Source organism: Prosopis cineraria, unplaced genomic scaffold (assembly GCF_029017545.1).
Source record: "Prosopis cineraria cultivar Desert tree isolate PC_DT_omini unplaced genomic scaffold, ASM2901754v1 PC1, whole genome shotgun sequence".
NCBI classification, from domain to species: Eukaryota; Viridiplantae; Streptophyta; class Magnoliopsida; order Fabales; family Fabaceae; genus Prosopis; species Prosopis cineraria.
Genome location: NW_026555332.1, coordinates 52,135,399 through 52,156,200, shown reverse-complemented (window position 1 = coordinate 52,156,200; position 20,802 = coordinate 52,135,399). Strand labels below are relative to the sequence as shown.

The following is a 20,802-nucleotide window of genomic DNA, read 5'->3' as shown; positions in this document are numbered from 1 at the left end:
TCTAGTTGGGCAAAAAAATAGACACACATTAAGTTCAAATGAGCGTTTTGGTTGAAGCTAGTTAAAGGAGCTTCACATCGAGCGTTGAGCAGAGCTTCTCCCTTTTCTCTAACTCCTCCTTCTCTCTTGTCCTCTTCCTCTCGTCATCTACTCTGCTAGACCTTTCCCTTTTCTCTTTTCTAGTGAATGCCCTTCAAATGTTAGAGCCAAACACAAGATCATCAAAGCCCTTCAATTGTTGTCGTTGCCATCTCCGTTAGCTTGCTTTTCGCTGCAGCAGTTTTAAGACCTCTGCGAAGAAATAGGGGAAGAACCTCACAACTTTCTCTATAGGGAGAAAACTCTCCTCTATCATATGCAAGTTCACATATTTAATATTTAATATTGTATATAATTAAATTCATTTACTTTTTAACAATCACATATTTAAAAGTATTTTTATTATATTTTTGACAAACTAAAACCTGTGCATAATTAAATTTAAGCTATATAGGCTAGCAACCAAAAAAAGATAGGGCTGTAAATCATTTGGGATTGAAAGATTTTTCAATTGATTTTAGCTCTTCATAATCAAATATTTTGAATTTTATCACTACTTTATATTTTTTAAAAAAATTAAGATTTTCGATATCAATGCATTCTATATTTTTAATCTACTTTTGTAATTTTAAGTTTAGTCACAAAAATATTTACAAGAAAAATGTATTCTCATTCTTGTCATTATGTATCTCAATTGGATTTTGAATTAAATTTTTCAAAAAATTTGAAAAAAATTCATTACAAGACCATGGTAGCTAGACATCTTCAAATCAGGACTAACAAAGTCTGAAATCACTTTGCAATCTTTGAGGACCAAAATGAAATTAAATTTCACAGCAAAATGACATTACTACCCCTAATGTTTAAACACAAGGAAAGTGCATGATAGAACCCATATTTGCATAAAGCTTGGACGCAACTTTTGCCTACTTGAGCTGATCATAGTCGAAGCCCATTTTGCGAAAGTGGTAGGCCGTTGCTTGAGCTTTATGATGCAATACAAGTCCTCCATTTACCCAAAGACTTTGGAGTGTATTATCAAAGGCTTGGCGTAATGTAGCCATAAATCACTTGATTTCGTCGGTGTTGAAAATCACAAAGGATGACTATCTTTTGATAGTGGAGGCTACTTCAGTTTCATTTTCTTCCTTCTATAATAAGAGAAGCATAGATAACTTCTTGAAGATTGCTTGCCATCGTGATGGGTTTTATTGATGTACATTCATTTCGGCACTTTACTCAAGGAATTCATTGTGTCCTATGCGTGGTGCTATAATAACGACATGTTATTTTAGTATATATTACTTTTCAAATAGTTATTAATGCTTGTTATTTCTCAAGCATCAAATTCCGGTATGAAAGTGCAGAGTGGTTTATAAACATGCAGAAGGAAAAGTGCTTACCAACACAAATTAAATACTTAACAAGTCATATTATGAATTTAACCAATAACATTATGAATTTAACATGTCATATTAGTGATAAAACAAGGCCTGTTAATAATTTAACAATTAAAATTTGCATATTTAATGTGTAATATTAGGGATTTTACCTATAGGGCTAAATGTTAAAATAACATGATTTCCATCACAAGTCTTCTCTTGGCATTTTTCAAATCTTATAATTACTTATCTTAAATAACTGCCATGTCATGTTATAAAATTTACAAGTAATACTAGGAATTTAACAAGCAATAGTTACAAAACTGTTAGCTGTCATACCAATATAACAATTACATGAATTATATTTTTGACCATTTGTCAAAAAGTGTCTAGTTAAGTAGTCAATATCACTTGTCACTTATATAATATCCATCCCATGTAAATTCATTCATGACTTGTTAAATTACTAACATCATTTGTAAAACGTCTAATATTATATGTCAAGTCTATAACGTTAATTGTTAAATACTTAACATGTATAAATTCATATATGATTTGTTAAATGAATAACTTCACAAATAAAATGTTAAATATAACTTGTAAATTTCTTTGTGTTACTTGTTAAGTCTATTATGTTTAATCTATTATAACTTGTTAAATTATCAACTTTAGCTTGTAAAATCCATCATGTTACTTGCTAGAAGAATAACATTACTTGTTAAATCTTTAACAACACTTACGTAGTCCATACCATTACTTGTGAATATTTACATTAGTAAAAAAGACGCAAGCATGTGATACAAGAGGAAGGGGATTTACATCAGTAACAACAACGATTAAGAAAATAACAACTTCATATTACTAGATATACAAGTAGATTTACATAACAGATAGTCACAATACATTTTCTAATTTGCACCCTTCTATATTTTTCCTTGTTAACAAGTCGCATCTCCTTCCATGCTTTAACATATAATCAATTCCATCACACATGTGGGCTCTGTTTTTTATACAAGATGGAAAAAAAAAAAAAGCAAAATAGAAACTAAATAAAATGGATCATATTCTTCAGAGTTCTAGCTGAGATCAGATGAGGCCAAAGAAAGATTTAACGCATGCTTGGCTAAGCTATCCATGACAAATTAAAATTTCGCTCCCTTGCTATTCTCACCAAAGTCACGCTCCATTCTCTCTTCATTAGGTTCTTGCATTCCTCAATAATAGTATCGCCCTCATGAAACTCATTATGGGGTTTCAATAAGACAAAGATGGCCTCTACACAATCACTTCGTAGTAGCACTTTCTTGAATCTTTATCCCAAGCTAACTTTAAACCCATATCATTAGTGGCAACATGCAACAACACTTCACTGGTCCGTCTACTATGCAACGTTAACATTACAAAACAATTCATATAAAAAAAATGGCAACAATACTTCTAAAGTAATTCATTTCTTTCATACCCACACCACACAGTATAAACCCATGTCAATATATTTGAATTTAAAGTTGAGATGAAGAAGATAAAGCTTTAAGTGAAACAACTTCACACTTTATCCCCCAATGAGATTTTTGAACAATAGCCAATCTCTTTCCTCGACTCAACTGACAACCTTTATGTAAAATCACACAAAACACTCAAAAAGAAACAATATTAAGCGATTGCATTGTATATAGAAGAAGGATCGAAAATCATATAGTTTGTAGGGTCATCCTTAGTGAGGAGGTTGGAAACTGGGGGAGTATATCGAGTTGGAGTTTGTTGCGACTTTTCTTCTTCGTTCTTTAGCCTATCTTTCTTTTCGTTAAACAATGACATTTCAGTCATTTTACTTATGCATTTTATTTCACTTCATCCCACAATCCTGTAGTGCATTTTCAAATTTCTTTTGTCTGATTAGTGAATATTTAGTTACTATCACCTTAGAATAAAATTCTTTTAAATAAATTTTAATTTATCCAAATGACTTCTAACAAAAAAATATTCAAGTATAAATCACATTAAAGTTATAGACTTTTCTCCTAATTTTAGTTAGCTAATGTCAATTGATTGTAACTTTAATTGTGGACTTTTTAATCTAAATACACCCTAAGAAAGAGAGTTAAGCAAGGGTGGAGTATGGTGAGCTTCTTGAGTGAGTGATCTACAATTACATTTTTTAAAATAAAATTAAAAATATATTATAATATCTAAATTATAATATAATATAATAATTAAAATGTATAAGCAATAAATAATTAAAATGCAATATATAAAAACGTTTGAACTTTTCAGGTCAGGTTTTAAATAAAAAAGGACCATGTTTAAGTAAACGAGCGCTAAAACTTCGAACCAAGACCATGAACCTTGTAACGCCGTTAACCAATACTGTCCAGCTGAAGATCTTGTCTTCAAAAATTCAGATTTTTGCTATAGATTTCTAACAAGACCATGAACCTTGTAACGCCGTTAACCATGGCTGTTATTTTTTTAATTCTATATTGCTCTTTTGTCTATACTATGAAACAAGAAAGAAAAATGGGATAGAGAGGGAAAAAAGGGGAGAAGAAAGGGAGGGAAGGATGATAGTATAAAAAAAAATAGAAATTCTTATTTAATAATTAAGACGAACTATAATTTAAAACCCTATAATTATTTATAGAGCTCTATGAATATTAACATCATAATAAATCAAAATTTAATATAATCCTAAAAGATAATCAAATAATCCAGCTAACCCAGATATCTCATTTTATTAAGAATAAATAAAATCTAAAATAACCTAGAAAATGATAAGAAAATCGAATTAAATCCTAATTAATCTAATTGATATTCTAAATATTTTTATTAAAATAAATATAATAAAATAATTTTAAATATCTTAAATAGATCTTATTATATCTTATCTTTGTACTTTATCTTTTTGTTCATTGAATTTTCCCTCCATTACATGAAACAAAAAAAAAAAAAAGTTTGAACCAGCTTGGTGGCAGCCTCAGAATCCCCTAGTATATTCAAATTCCTACTAGCAGAGCTTGTTGCCTATATTCTATAAAGGTAGCAACGCATTGTCCACATGTTTAGATTAGTGTCTGGCTGCCTTTTTTTTCCCTTACAATTTCATAGACTCATGTTGGTCAATTCAATTTTCAAATAGCACAATGAGCCCGCTCCTGTCCATGTTCTTAAAACTTTGTTTTAAAAACATCCTACTATCACCCACAAGCATTAGTTTTAGCAATAACAGATCCAGAAAAATAAATCAATGAGGACATAATTTATACTTAAAATAAATATTTATATTTTTATAAAAAATAATTATATATGTAATTATATTTTTTATATAAGTTAATAAAATTAAATATTTAAAACAACACGTAAAGATAGCATTAGAATAACATAAAAGACTCTCTTTATATATAGCATCATTTTTTAAATTTTCATTAAATAAAATTTATATTTCCTCACTTAAAAATGTAAGATATTTTTAATTAAATCTCACCTCAATAAACTAGTTAGTTATCTTTAAACTAATACTATCTTTTCATATTTACCCTTATTTAATAAGATGTTTCACTTTAAAATAAATATAAAGTGATCTATTTATTAGAAGCACTTTTTAAAAAACATATTAATTACATATTAAAATATTAAAAATATCTTACATTTTTAAACATCCAACACCTAAATTTAGTTGAGGGAGTATACCTCTTTTGTGAACTTTGCACACAAAAGCCTCTTCATTTTCTTATTGTCATTTTGCCTCCAAAAAAATTACGTGTTTGAGAATTTTTTATACAAAATTTTTTTCATAAACAATTTTTTTAACTATTAATTTTTCATCATAAAACTATTACTATTTAAGGTTATATATATATATATATATATATTATAATTTTAGGTAATAAATTTTTTAATGGGATAAGTAAAATTTTATAAAAAAATAAATGAATTTCTTTTAAAGTGGGGGCAGTTAAAATTTTTTTGAAGGGGCAATAAAAATATAACATAGGTCATTTTAAGTAATTTTTTCTTAGGTTGGGGGGGGGGGAATTGCCCTCACTATAGTAAATGTGGATCCATCCTTGAGTTTTAGTAAAATGTGCTATAATCGTTGAAGCGTAAGATATTAAGTTTGAGTTTGAGTTAATCTAAAAAGTATCTTTAAAAAAATCATGTGTAAATATTTCCTTTTGTGTGAATACTTTTTTATTAATTCTTTTAGTAAATAAGTCGCTTCTATAGTTGCTCTACCTAGTATGATTTTGAAGCCAAATTGATTTTCATAAATACTAGTCTCTAATCTCAACTTATTCTCAATCATTATTTTTTATAATTTCATTATATGACTTATAAGTTTAATCCTTTTATAATTTGCAAGATTTAAATATCTCCTTTATTTTTTTAAATAGGAACTAAGGTGCTTCTTCTCCATTTGTCAGGAATTTTTTTGGATAGTAAATTAGATAACTTAATTAGCCATCACATCCTTTCTTCATCTAAACATTTTCACACTTCAACAGGCATATAATTAGAGCCATTAGTTTTACCATTTTCTATTTTTTAAGAGCTTCCTTTACCTCAATATCGTGTTCTCTTCAATAGAATGATAAATTCTGCTTTTTTTTCACGAGTTATCAAATTCTTCAAGTTACTAAGCAAATCCCCTCCATTGTTAAAAAATTCATAAAAGTAGGTCTCTCATCTGTCTTTAATATCACTATTAGTAATCAAAACTCTTCTTTATTCATCTTTTATGTACCTTATTTGTTTTAGATCTCTTGATTTTTTCCTCTACTCTTAGCAATCTTATAGATTTTTTGTTCTTCATCCTTTGTTTCAAAACCCTTGTAAAACTCTTACAATGCTTTAGAATGAGATCTACTCTCAAATTTTTTAGCTTCCTTCTTCACCACAAGATACATTTTTCAATTTTCATCATTATTGCACAAATGAATGACTTTAAAACACTCCTTATATTTGACTTTTTTTCTATACATTAACATTCCATCACCAAAACTACTTATCTCAATATTAATAGCCTGGCATCCAATAATCATGTTTAAGGAAATAATTATGTTTCCAATTCTGTTAACTTTTACCACGTCCTTTTTCTACTTTTTATTAACAATGATACCCACCTCATTTTACGTGCTTACTTTCTTTATATATTAAAATTTGAAACCTTAAATATTTTTAACTTATTCATTGGGCGATTTCGCTTCTTGTGGGTACAAGATATAAATTTTACCTCAATAAAATGTAATCATTTTGTTGGTCAAATAAAATGTAATCATTGAATTGTTTTCAATCATAGTTCAAATATTGAATTGATAATTAATAAAGTTGAGATAGTCTAGGTTATATTTTCCCTTAAACAAACAAGTTATCCCAGAGCGGCGTCAAATTACCGTCCCTAATGAGTCGTTATTGTTCCAATTACGCTACTGTTGGAATTATAAAGCAGTCATCGCCATTATCAATTTGTGCTGCCCTTCCGCTATTTTTTATTCGAATTTCAATAAAAGAAAAGGTTCTTTTATTATTTAAAAAACAAAGTTTTCTTAAACATTAGGAATTAGAAAATGTAAACAAATTTTCTGCCTGATCGTTCAAGCTAACTTTTAAACTAATTATTCTATTCTCACCTTTATCAATTTTTTATTCAAACTTTTTAATCTTTCTTGGGTGGCTTTGATGCCAATTGGTGAAATTTTATTTCACACAATCAAATATTGAAGACTTTTTTATCAGTTGCGACTTGGGAGCCCTTTTAATTAGAAATCATTACCCACGCAAGAAATGTTGAAATATCTCACCTGAATCAAGAGTAATTGTTTTTTGGCCAATCAATCAAGAGCAATTAATATCATAAATTAATTCAATTGCCGTGATTCATTATAATAACAACCATTTGGATATACCTTCTTACGTGATAAAATGGCATGGCAGGAAAGAAAAATTATTTATGACGTATCATATCTCTGAATAAAACTGAACAATTAGAAGGATGATTGTTAGTAAATATGTTAATCTCCCTTTAGTTTTATTAAAATTGTATAGACTTCTATCATCTATCAGTTTTTCGAACTTATAGTTTAATCCAATCTTTAACATTGTGAACAATTCTAAAATAATTAATTTGATTCGTAAACACCATGTTAAAATATTTAAAGGTATTAGCATGTCTTTATAAGCTAATTATCTATATCGAAATTGTGAGTTTAAATAAACTTATAATAAACATAAACTCCAATTAAATTATAAATTCATAAGCATTTAAGTTTTTAGTAAATAATTTTTAAAATATACGAATATATAACTAAATATGATAATAATGGCAGAATTCAAAAGGGCTCTTTTAAATAAAATTTAATTTTTTTAAATTAATGCAATTAAACATGTTTTTTTCTTCTTTCTCATTTTCACCCTTTGGAAATTTATGTTTTAGTTAACATCTTGTTTTTATGATCACCTTTGATATTTTTTTATTATTTTAATTTTTTAATCATTTTCAATATTTTAAAATATGAATACTTTTAAATATATTATAATTTTAAAAATTATTAATTTTCATTCTAATATTAGTTTTATATAAAATGTATCTTAGAAGAAAATAATTACTATATTTTTTTGTTGATAAAGAAAAGTTGTTTATTATTTTTTAAATATTTTTAAAAGAACTTGTTCCTTGCCCGTGTGCGTATACCCCAACAGAAATATACAGTTATTTGTTCCTTTTGAAATGTACAAACATCTAGCGAAATAAATCTACTAGGCCTTCAAGTTTGGAGTCAATAATCTGGTTTAATTCTTTTACAGGTACAAATCCTCCAAGCAGATTAAAAAAAAAAAAAGAAAAAGAAACCCAGAACTAGGGTTCCCGATATCATCACTATCCATAATTCGATATCATTAAGATTTCTAGAGACAAGAAAATTCCCAAGTGGAAGCATTACTCTGTTTAATGTTCCCGAAAGAATGAGTTTTCAGTTATATGGTCTTCCCTAAACCACGTGCTCTATTGGGATATCTTATGAATCCATTTAAACATATTTTTTTTCTTCTTTCTCACTTTCACCGTTTGGAAATTTATGTCACTCTTGATGATTTCTTCTCTGTTTTTACCTTTATCCTTGGTATAATAATTGTAAAAATTTGACTCAATCTTTTATATTGTTAATATATTTCCTTTTTTATTTTATTTTACTTTGAGAAAAATTTTAAAAATTGATTTATGAAATAATTTTAAATAATGAAAAATAATAACAAATAATTTTTACAAAAATAAAGAAGATAGTGAAAATTGTGCAAACTATAGAGGATTAAACTTATGAGTTATACAATAAAATTAGAAAAAAAATGTGATTGAATATAGGTTGAGATTGGTATTTTTGAAAATCAATTTGGCTTCATACCAGATAAGGTAACTACAAAAGCTATTTATCTATTAAGAGAATTAATAAAAAAGTATCGATGTAAAGGTAAAGATTTACACATTATTTTTATTTATTTAGAAAAAGCTTATTACTATATACTGAGAGAAATACCTCAGAAAAGAAAGCAGTCTGAGTTGCCTATGTTAGAGTTATACAATATATATATATATATATATATGAATGAGCAACAATTAATATGAGAACGTCTCGCGGTGAATCAAAGAACTTTACTATAAGGGTTTGACTACATCAGGGATCATCTTTGAATCTTTGTTGGTTTGAATTAATCTTAAATATTTTCACTAAGCATATTCAAGAGAAAATTCCCAAATACATGCTTTTTAGTTGCAAATTCATCACAACAGATTTGTAAAATTAAGAAATTAAGTTGAAAATTTTTAAAGTTTGGCACTTGAGATCTAATTTGAATTAATTAGTCATTGTGGGACCTCTCTGTCATTCTCCCTTCTTTTTATGGATGACATAGTTCTTATTACGAAGATAATAAGAGATTAACTATAAACTTGAGTTATGGAGGAGAATATGGAGTCAAAAGGTTTATGCTTGAGTAGGAATAAGATATAATATTTGGATTGTAATTTTGATAAGAAGTCAACCAATAATAATTTAAAAGTAAAATTGGGAGATTAGACTATATCTCAAGTGAAAAAATTTAAATATTTAAAAATTATTATTCAACATGATGGGAAATTAATGAAAATGTGGCATATAGGATACAAGTTGAGTAATTTAATTTAAAAAGGTTAAAAGATTTATTTACAATCAAAATGTACCAAATAAACTTAAAGAAAATTTTTATTAAATTGCTATAAGGCTAATTATATTATATGATAGTAGTGAATTTTGAACTTTAATAGGATAGCAAGAAGTAAAGTTAGAGTGACAAATATGAGAATGTTGAGATAGATGTGCAGTCATATACATAAAGATAAAATTCAATATAAGCATATACAAAAAAAAAAAAGGTGTAGCATTAATTGAGGAAAAAAGATAAAAAAATTATTTAAGATGATTTAAACATAACAAAGAAGACGATAAAAGGCACAGGTGAAGAAAGTAAAATGAATAATTTTAAACTTTGATAAAAGAGGTAGAGAAAAGTCGAGAAGAATACTTATGAAAATTATTAATTAAAACCTCTTAATTAACAATATTTTTAAAAAATTGATAAATAATAAAATACAATAGTGTCATGTATTTTATATAATCAATCTTGTCTAGTGAGACAAGACTGTTGCTTGTTAAAAACTGATAACAAATCAAGTAAGCTAAAACTTGCCCACATGTTTAAATATTTATTTCTACTAGAGTATCTCACAAACATAAATATGAAAAGAACTACTACTTTAACATATCTATGCTTCATGTTTCATTAGACTAGATTTTTAAGTTAATTCAGTCAACGAAAGGTGAGGACTGGCATACAAGAAAAAGGAGTGGTGAACCTCAGCGACCCTTACTTCGGTAAAATTTACTATAAATACAAGACTCGCTTCACTCGTTCATCTAATCTCCTCACACTTCTACTCAAGTAATCCTTCTAAAAAATATGTGCTCATGCTTCATAGCAGCTAAGATTAGCCCATAAAGCAGGATTCTTGAAGAGGTCTACAAAAAGCACAAAAGTCATGCCAATTTTTAAAACATTTAATGAAAAAGGGAACAAGAAAATCTAGTGAGGGCCATCAGGTTCTGATCCGCAATAATTGACTCAACAGAATATGATCTTAGGTACAGGTACAGGAAAGATTTCAAAACCTACCACTAATGAAAGGGCAGTTGCAAAGGGGCGATCCCTGAAGGGTATAAAAGGCTACAGGCAAATCCTGACATCAGCTATCTAGTTTTCTACTAATTTACATTGTTACAGAGCCTCAGAGAACATCCTCGGCTTACAGCAAAGTCCCAGGGGAACTCGCTAATTATAAAAGTTGCGGCAATGTTGGCCAATGGTCCTTAGAACAATGATCACTGCCTATGTACTGGCGGTGTTGAAGGATGGCTTTGCCCATAAAACCCAACGCCAGGTGGCCTGAAAAATCCTCCTGTTGCAGACTGTTGCTGTTGCTGTGCTTGCTGAGCTTGTGACTGCTGTGATGGCTGAGTGTTCGGCCTTGATAACCCTGCTGCTACATGCGGAGGTAAAGGAGGTGGAGGTGGAGGTGGGAGGTTATTTGATCCATATCCATAAGGAATACCTCCAATCATCAAACCAGTGGATTGGACATATTGATTTGCTGGAGAATGAGAGGGTGGAGGCGGGGGCGGGGGCGGGGGTGCTGGAGCAAATGCAGTTTGCAATTGACTAGGCTGTGACATGGCCTGGAGGTTCAGTGAAGGTGCAAGTGGCATATTTGCCATTGAAGGCTGTGATGAAGGGGCAAAAAATGAAGAGCCACCTGCATCAGAATTGCTGACATCAGGCAATGGTTTTTCAAGTTTGGGTCTTTTCTCTGGGTTGAACATAGGTAGTCCAGAAGTGAATCCAGTGGGTTTTGAGCTACCATTCATGGAAGCAGCTTCCTCGGCAACAAGAGAGGAAAGAATTGACGTAAGCATCTGAGCAGATGATGTGGAGGCAGCAAGCTTAGCAGCAACAGCAGCCGCTGCTGCCTTCTTGTTATCTTCTTCAGTAGTCTTGAGAGGAGCAAATGACAAAAGAGGTTGGCTAAAAGGAGGCTGTGCAGAGGTGCTGTTAAATTGAGCTGAAGGAGCATTCTGCTCCAACACCCTTGTGTCTTCTGCTGCTGGGTTAAGCCTCTTCCTTACACAAACTGCCCGGTCAATCTGTTCCCGTGCACCCTACAAATCAATAAAAACATCAACACCACTCTTCCACACATAAGAAAAGAAACATAAGTGTAACATAAAGGAGATAAAAGTGTATGTACAAGTCAGAGACTATCAGGCCATTTGGTTAGTTGAATATTTTTTACAATGTCTATCATAGTCTTGTAATCATTAACCCCTAGTTTCTATCATCCTCTTATTACTTTTTGAAGTACGGGAACAAGAGTCATTTTTCATCTCCCAAATCACATTTTTCATTCCATTTCTATCCCATTAAGTGCACCAAATGGCCTGTATATGCTGGATCATAAGAGACCCCAGAATAAGAAGTTTAATGGCCATGGAAGGGAAATTTAAGCATCGTCAGCAAGCTGCTGTTATCTGCATGGTCTGTCCACAGAGCTAGAAATAAAGTTTTTAAGAATTCACATAAAACTGATAAGGTAACACCTCCATCAACTCCTTTGTGTAAGGCAAAAGAAAAAAAGATGTGTCATTTTGGGTAGCGTACCCTGGAAAAAAAAAAAAACTAATGGAATTTAATTTAATATCATAACTAAGAGGCAAAATGCAATTCCTATAAAATATTTCATAAAATATGGGCGGGCCAGTTGTGTTGGAGAAAGTGGTCATCTGAATGAATATTGGCAAAATAAAGTACCAGTACCAGGCAGAAACAGCAGAAAAAGTCCCCACAATTTTAGAAAGGAAGTATGCTAACAAGTGGATGATAAGTCGATCCCTTGACATGTCTGCAGTCTAGGGAAAAAAAAAAAACAAAGGGGGAGAGGGATCCTACTCCTTACAAATTTGAAGTGACTAAGATGCAGACGTGGAAGCACACAATAGTGGGAAGCAAGTAGGAAGAGATGCGAATAAATCCTTGTAAATTTATCACGTATCAGATATGAAAAGACAGATCAAATGTTGATGAGCTTATTACAAATAAAAAATGGCAAAAGTCGCATGAAAACAAATAGCAAAATCAAAACATCCCGTGTTGAAAAGAAAGAATTGACATGAATTACAACTATTAGCATATTTATCAATAATAAGACAAGCCAAGATAGATCACGTGATGTGCTCTAATGCAATAGCGAATCAATTTTTAAGACTAAACCATCGCTAAAAGAATTCAAGGAAAATTAGAGCACAGAAAAGAACAGAAAAAAAGGGCCTATGAAGGGAACCGAAACATGTTCCCATTTAGAAATTCATTCTTTTTACGCATAGAAAATTAAAATAGTTCCAGATATACTATTTTCATTTTAAAATAGTTCCACATATACCATTTTCATAGGAAAACATTATAAACACAGTTTCAAGAAAAAAAATTCAGTTAATTTAGCAAAGACAAAATGATAATTGAACAGAACCCACAAGAAAGAGAGATAAAGATGAGGGGTATAAAAGCCTATCTTGAGTCCTAACCAAGTAGCTTAAGCTATTTTGGTATAATGAATAGCTCCCAGTACAACCGTATACAAAAATTCAATATCATACAGTGTAGAGCTAGTAATTCGGGAGGACCGGGCTTATTCAAGTCGAGCTCAATTCAGGTCGGGCTTAAAGAATCCTACTCTTTCTAAAAAACCCATATAGCCAAACCCGGCTCTAACACCTTCGGGCTAGCCCGAATATCCAAAATTTTTTAAAAAACACTTCTTTTATTTTAATCAATTTTAATTTTTAAATAATTTTATTAAGCATAACATATCATTTTAACTTGAAAGGAATAAAAAAATAATAACTTATCAGCTTTGTAGTTAAGTATTTAAATAGCTCTGTTATTGTTTTATTGTATTATGTGCAATTTATTCATGAATGTTTCCTTTACTTGTAAATTAATGTCTTATTTATTTAAATATTGCCCTTATCATGGTTATATAAAAATATTTATATATTTTAATTGAATCATATTATTTTAATTATGATCAAGTTAATCTCAATTCAACTACGGTTAGACCACTAATTTAAAATTATTGTCCTGATTAGTTCAAAGTTTTTAATAACTATTGGATAAACTGTACTTTTCGTTTTTAAAAATATGAGAAAAATAGTCATCATTATATTGTATAAAACAAAATATTTTAATTATGAATAAAATACTATTTTTCACCAGCAACTGCGTGCGGACCATAACAGTGTTAGACCCATGAAGAATGAAAGGACAGATTCTCACCAGCAACTGCGTGCGGACCATCTCCTGCCTTGATCCCTGAAAAACTTTAGATCAGTAAGCAGTCATCAATCGCACAAAGCTTGTCAACAATTGAAGCCTCAGAATATATAAGATTATAAAAACATCTGTACTTGTTCCAGAAGTGCGTCTTTAAGATGGGAAAGCAAGGAATCCCTAGCAGCCTCAGCATTTTCAAGTTGCAATATATATTGCTTAAGCTCCTTTTCCTGATCTTGCAGGTCATTCATCAAAGTGGATCCTAGCTGATTCCCTATGTAACAAACAACCCACAAAAAAGGTAATCATCAATACAAATAATTCTTCAATCACTTTAACGTAAAATAGAAATTTGGGCCCAACAGCTTGAATTTGTTTGGTGAAAACTCAAAAGTACCAAATACCAAATAGTTTCCAACCAAAAAAAAAAAAAAGAGATCTGGTTGACCTTCAAATATTAAAGGCAGAAAAAACAATTGAAGTAATGAAAGACATTTTGTCTAATGCAGAGCAGACAGTCAGCATGTGCTATGAGAATGTCCTGCCCAAAAATAATTAGGTATTTTAGTTCATGTATTGGAATAATGAGCAGTTCCAGAACCAATGCGAAAAATCATAAGCACATCTATTCAGTGAAGATATCACTAGCCAGTGCACCCAATTAAACAGCATTTCCTGTAGTCCAACTGTTATAGATAATTGCAAGCCTGTCTATTCATCAAGGAAATACTGCTTCACTTGACTTTTGACCACCATTAATTTCATACTTTATGACGGTGGAAATTAGTACAGAACAATCTCTTATCCTTTAAATGATCTCTGCAAATTCCATAGAACAGCAGTTCAACATTTTCTTTTCCTTTTTTCCCCCACTTAAAGGTGGGAAAAGCCAGAAGACTTGCTTGAGCATGACTTATTCAAAAACACTAGAAGGCATTTACTCCCATTCAGTTTCCCATTGCTTCAGAACTAGCAAGGAGCATACAGCCTTGGAAAACATCTAAGGGAAAGCAAGAAAGATACCATTAAATGGGAATTATCCAAATTATTTGACCATTTCATGAGCACAATGTCCATATATTATGCAGTCTATTTCTACAACAGAGATATTGCTGATACATGCAAAGCTTCCCCCTTTCTTCTCTCTTTCATACATGGGTTCCGTGCATTCCATTGTTTTCTTTCAGAAAATAAGTTGAAGTTTCTGAGCACAAATTTCCAGGCTTTCATATCATCAAGAGGATCAAAAATTGCAATATTCTGCCCTAAAATCTGGTTGGATCATATTCAAAATCAAAGTCATTTCAGGATCAATGTTTTTAAAATTAGACCAATCATTAAACCAATTAACACATTGATATATCAATCTATAATATAAAACTTGAAGAAAGGTGCATTATTTACAAGTCATGAACAATGCCACTCACCTAAGAACCAGTGTATAGCATCACGTTCTAGTTAGTTTATTATTTATTGATTTGGTCCTAATTGAAATAGCTAAATATATACCAACAAGTGACATGCAAATATTATGAAATATTATTAAACTAAAATAAAGCCAACCCTTGTATAATATCTAACTTCATTTTACTTGCTAATTTAAAATTTGACCTTAAAATAATTTATCCTACAACTTTAGCTTGGAGAAGATAAGCAACACAGAAGGGACAGAGACTTCCAACAAAGAGAGGGATCTCACTACTCAAAATGTGAAGATACTCCAACGTAAGGAAGGGAAAAGAACAATTGGAAAGATGAGCTATGAGAAGGGAACTATTGCAGCAGTAGGTGAAAAGAGGAACTCGATGGAAAGTGCTAACCCAGGAGAACAAAAGACTGGAACTAGTGAAGGGATGCTGCAAAAAAGGAGTCAAGTCTTGTATAAGGACTCTTTGTTGGGTTACAATGGAGTGGATAATGAGCATGTGGCGATGTAAGAAGAAGATAAATGACAACTGGAGAGAAGGTAGTGAAGTTGGTGATTACACAGAAGCACAGTGCTCATGAAGACGTATCCTATTATTGAAGTGTCCCAACTCCCAAAGTGAAAGATGTGAATACCCTAAACAGTGGAGAAAGGCTCTGATAATAACATTGGTAGGCAAAAGTCTAAGATATAGGCTCATGAAACATAGGCTCACAAAGTTGCTAAGTATACCGGACTATGAGCTAATAGATGTGGAAAACAACAATTACATTGTAAGGTTCCAATATGAAGAAGCCCATGAGGCGATGACACAATCCTGAATGATGGATCTTGGGCAATCTTAGGACATCATTTATATTACAAAGGTGGGCACTAGAACTCATTCCTTCCAGCAATGTTCTGAGCATGATTCAATCTGGGTAAATGTTAAACACTTGGAATAGTAATAACAAAGCAAATAAATTTACTAAATTAATTAGAGCAAGAATCTTACCCCAATGAACTCTAGCCAAAGTAAGAGAATCTCCAATGGAAAGGATAATTTATTTCTCAAATGTGACTAGCTATAATGAGAACTGGCTCATTTATAATGAAGGAATTACATCAGAATAATAAATAAATAATCAGAAAATATCCCAAATATCTGCGAAGACTCAAAACTGACTTGAATGTGGGTGAACCACTTAACAACTGTTGGTCCGCTCATTTAGCTAACTAATACTGAAAATGCAACAAATAATCAGAAACTAATTTAATTTTCATAACCGACTCTAACTTCCTCCCCTTTCTTCTCTGATAAGTCAAAAGTGGAGGAGATTTTGAGAACTCCCCCCTGAAAACAGACTAGTTTTCAAGTCGAAAAGTGGGCAATTGAGTGGCCACCAAATCATAATCCTCCCAACTAGAATCTACAAGCGGTCAGCGATCCATCATTAATTAAAATTTCCAGAATACCTTCCAGTGTCCAACGATGATTCAGCACCTTTATTGGAGGAGGACAAGTTCCAAGCAGAGAGTGCTAAAGAAGCTGTGTGATGGTTGTGCTGAAGATGGTTGCTATCCAAGAGGTGGTCAGAGGATGGAGACTTGAAAAATAGGATGAACCTTAGACTTATGAGGCAATTCAAGTTCATAAGTAACTGATCCAAACATCTCAAAACCTTGTAGGGTCAATAAAATCCCCCGCCCCTCTTATGCTTAGCCAAGGACTTTTGGCAATAAGGTTGAAGATGAAGAAAAACTGCATCCCCTGGTTCAAACTAAAGGTCTCACCTTTGCTGATCCACCTGAACTTTCATCCTATCTTGTGTTTTCTTCAAGTTATCATGCAGCACTCTGAGCATTGCATCACACAGCTCCAATTGTTCCTCTAAATCAGCAACTAATGTTTCTCCCTTCACAAAAGGGCATAAAGAAGGAGGATCATGTCCATAAACTAGTTTAAAGGACTGAAGAGTGAAAAACTGGGGTTAAATGAGAATTCAGCCCAGCAAAGAAATTTACTCTACAACTTAGGTTGTAGGTCTCCAAGCAGCAATTTACCACCTCGGTTTGGCCATCAGATTGTGGTTATATGTTGTACTTGTATTTAAGCAACTTTGGCTCAAACAAAAGAGTTCTTGCCAAAAAACACTTAAAAAGATGGAGTCACAATCTGCAGTGATAGACCGAGGCATGCCATGCAACCTCACAATCTCCTTACAAATAGAGCAGCTACAAATTTGGCAATAAAAGGATGAGATAATGGAATTAAATGGCTGTACTTACTTAGACGGTCGACAATGAATAGAATGGTGTCATAACCTTTGGATTTAGGGAGCCTGGTGATGAAATCCATTGATATTTCTTCCCAAATTTGTTCCATAATGGGTAATGGCTAAAGGAGACCTGCGAGCCAAAGTTTGGTACTTGTTTTGTTGACAAGTGAGACATCGGTGCACAAACATGCCAATGTAACTGAGCACCAAGTCATTTTAAGGTTTTGAGATAGCCGCCATGGCCTTCAAGACAGGGAATCAATTGCTGTATTTTCCTTTCCAGGCTTACACATAATGGTGAGATCAAACGAGGAGTTTGATCATGAGTCTTTGCTTGGAATTAGTCAATGTGCATTGCTCCAGTAAGTGTTTGAGGCTGCAATGATCAATTTGAATATAGAAGTGACAGCCTAGAAGGTAATGGCAACATTTTTGTAATGCCTGCATCACAGCTAACAGCTCTTAATCATAAGCAAATTTAAATCTACTGGAAGGAAAAACCCTTACTAAAATATGCTAGGGGTAGCCATCTTGCATAAGTACAACTCCTATACCATCCATGGACACATCACATTCAAATGTAAATAAGGTGGAAGTCTGGTAATTATAACATCGAGGCGGTGGTTAAGGCACGCTTTAAATCTTTAAAAGAATGATGTGCCTATTTAGACCAACAAAAAGCATTTTTCTTTGTCAAATCCGGTGAGGGATTAAGCAATAATACCATAGTTTTTGAAAAAGCGACAGTAGCATCCGGTGAAGCCCAAAAACCTCAAAGATCTTTCACTGGATTTTAGAGTTGGCCAACTAGAAACAGCAGTGATTTTCTCCAAATCAATTCCACTCCAAGAGCAGATGCTACATGTTCCAAATAGTTGATTCGAGACTATCCCAGAGCATTTCTTGGTATTTACAAAGTAAGTGTTTTAACAGACGAAATACAACCTACAAATGCTTCAAGTGTTGTTAAGGAGAGGAGCTGTAGACCAAAATGTCATCAAAAAAGACTAGAATAAACTTTCTCAAGTAAGGATGGAAAAAATCATTCATAATTGCTTGGAAGCAGCAGGCGCATTAGTCAAGCCAAAGACATGACTACAAACTCAATGTCCCGAATGGGTACAAAAGGCCGTCTTAAGAATGTGAGCAAGAAGTACTCGAATTTGGTGGTAGCTAGAACACCAGTCAATTTTTAAAAACAAGTCGCCCCATACAATTCATTTAAAAGCTCATTAGTATTAGGAATGGGGGGTACTTATCTAGTATTGTAAGCTGATTAAGCCGGCACATGTGCAAAGAGTTGTCATTTTTGCTAACCAATAAGACAACACTTGCAAAAGGTCTGTTACTAGACCAAAAAAAGCCACGCTGCAACAACTCCTCAACTTGTGCTTCAATTTCATCCTTCAAATAGTGAGGACATCAATATGGGCATAAATAAGGCAGTGAAGCATTTAGAAGCAATAGTATGGCATGATAGTAATCATGAGGTAGCAGCAGACTCACTAGCTTAGAAAAACATCAGCAAAGTCATTACAACTTTTTTCAACATTCAATGATTCGGTTGCGTCAACCTCAACTGATTCTTGAGTAAGAAGCATCTATGGAGATGAATAGAAGCATTTAAGCCTTGCAATTTGTATTTCTTCCCATTAAGCCAAAAGATCATAAACATTTTATTCCAATTGCCTTCTATCGTGTTCAAAGAGACTAGCCATTTAATACCCAGCACCAAGTCACAACCCCTAAAGAAAAGGGTAGAAATCTTGTTGAATAATTAAATCTGAAATTTTTACCTTAACCTTTGGGCAAACCTGGTGGCATTTTACTCTAGTGCCATTGCCAATCTGAACACCAAAAGCAAGAATATTTCTAACAGGAAGTTGTAATTTGACTAACACTGCCTTTGAGATGAAATTACGTGCTTAACCGCTATCAATTAAGATAAAGACTGACCTCCCTTCTAGAGTACCCTACAGCTTCATAGTTGATGCTGAGTTCTGCCCCAAGATGGCGTTGAATGAAATCTCAACATTTTTAGGCTCCCTCTTTGTCTCAGCTACTTTGTTCAATAGGGGTGACACTTCTTCGTCCTCTTCAGCAATTTCTAAGAGGGAGAAAGAAGCATTGCAACGATGCCCTGGGTTGAAGACTTGTCCACAACGAAGCAAAGCCCCTTTTCACGCTAGTGTTACTACTTCGAGTCTAATAGAAGGGATAGGGCCCAGATTGAGGGAGAGAATTGTGAGGAGTTCGCGAACACTGAGGAGAGTTTAGAGGAGTTTAAAGAGTTAATAGTACCTGGCCTGGTGTCACAAGAGTCACATGTAGAGTTAATATGAACATGTGTGGTGTAATTTTGAGCTACATGAGAAATGGGCTTGGGTCGATGGTGAAGCTGGGCCTTTTTCTCAAATTCTAGGGCTAAACTTGCAGCCTTATACGTTGTCTTAGGTTTCTAAATGGGTACATTAGCTTTCAACTCTTCTTTGAGACCGCTAAGGAAGACCCCAAAGAGACAATGCTCTAACCAGTTGGAGACATGCAACTCTCTTCACAACTCTTAGCGTATGCCTTACTAACCCAGTCTGCCTAATGGCATTAAGGTGTTCGTTAGGGTTCAAAATATTCTAGAGGTCCATAATGCTCCTATAACACTTTGACATGCTCTTCACAATACAGCACCGTAAGCTTAGAATTTATCCAAGAGAATAAATCCAAGGTGTCACCTTCCCAATAAATAGAAGCTACATCTACTTTAAATCTTCTGGAGTCTAACAGTAGAAATATTTTTCCGCCCTTAGAATCCACCACACAAATCACCACCATTGAATCTGGGGAATTCAATTTTTGTGTGTGGTGTGACGTAGGCCCCTTATGTTGTAGTCATCTTAATTTTCTTCTTCCCAATAAGAGTATTGGTACTTTTTTTTATCCATAGGTCTCTTGCCCTTATTGTAGAGGCCTTAAGTGCTTTTGCCTTTTCCTTTAGCAGGTAAGCATTTCAAGTTTTGAAGCAATGACAGCCAAAGGGGCTTCTACAAACAAGCTTATAGTAATAATAAAGCCAATAAATCTATTAAATTAATTAGAGCAAGAATATCCCCCTGATGAACTCAATAGCCAAAGTAGGAAAATCTCCGATGAAAGGATAATTTATTTCTCAATGTGACTAGCTATAATGAAAACTAGCCCATTTTTAATGCGGCAATTACATCAGAATAATATATAAATAATCAAAAATATCCCAAAATATTTGGGAAGACTCAAAACTGACTTGAATGCGAGG

The 20,802-nt window shown here is 32.5% G+C and overlaps 1 protein-coding gene across 4 annotated transcripts; it reads right to left on the bottom strand.

Annotated features, from left to right (window-relative positions):
- Window positions 1–10,467: 10,467 nt before the first annotated feature.
- LOC129290715 (formin-like protein 20) lies at window positions 10,468–17,672 on the bottom strand. Of its 4 annotated transcripts, none has more exons than XM_054927610.1 (4): window positions 17,524–17,672; window positions 13,964–14,103; window positions 13,833–13,868; window positions 10,468–11,662 (listed from the first exon to the last, which is right to left on the bottom strand). In XM_054927610.1, the coding sequence occupies exons 1-4, from the start codon at window positions 17,618–17,620 to the stop codon at window positions 10,829–10,831; spliced, it is 1,107 nt and encodes a 368-aa protein (XP_054783585.1). In that variant the 5' UTR covers window positions 17,621–17,672; the 3' UTR covers window positions 10,468–10,828. The 4 variants fall into 4 exon arrangements, with proteins under 4 accessions (XP_054783585.1, XP_054783609.1, XP_054783599.1 ...); XM_054927634.1 differs by lacking the exon at window positions 17,524–17,672 and adding an exon at window positions 17,029–17,412; XM_054927624.1 differs by lacking the exon at window positions 17,524–17,672 and adding an exon at window positions 16,026–16,219.
- Window positions 17,673–20,802: the final 3,130 nt, after the last annotated feature.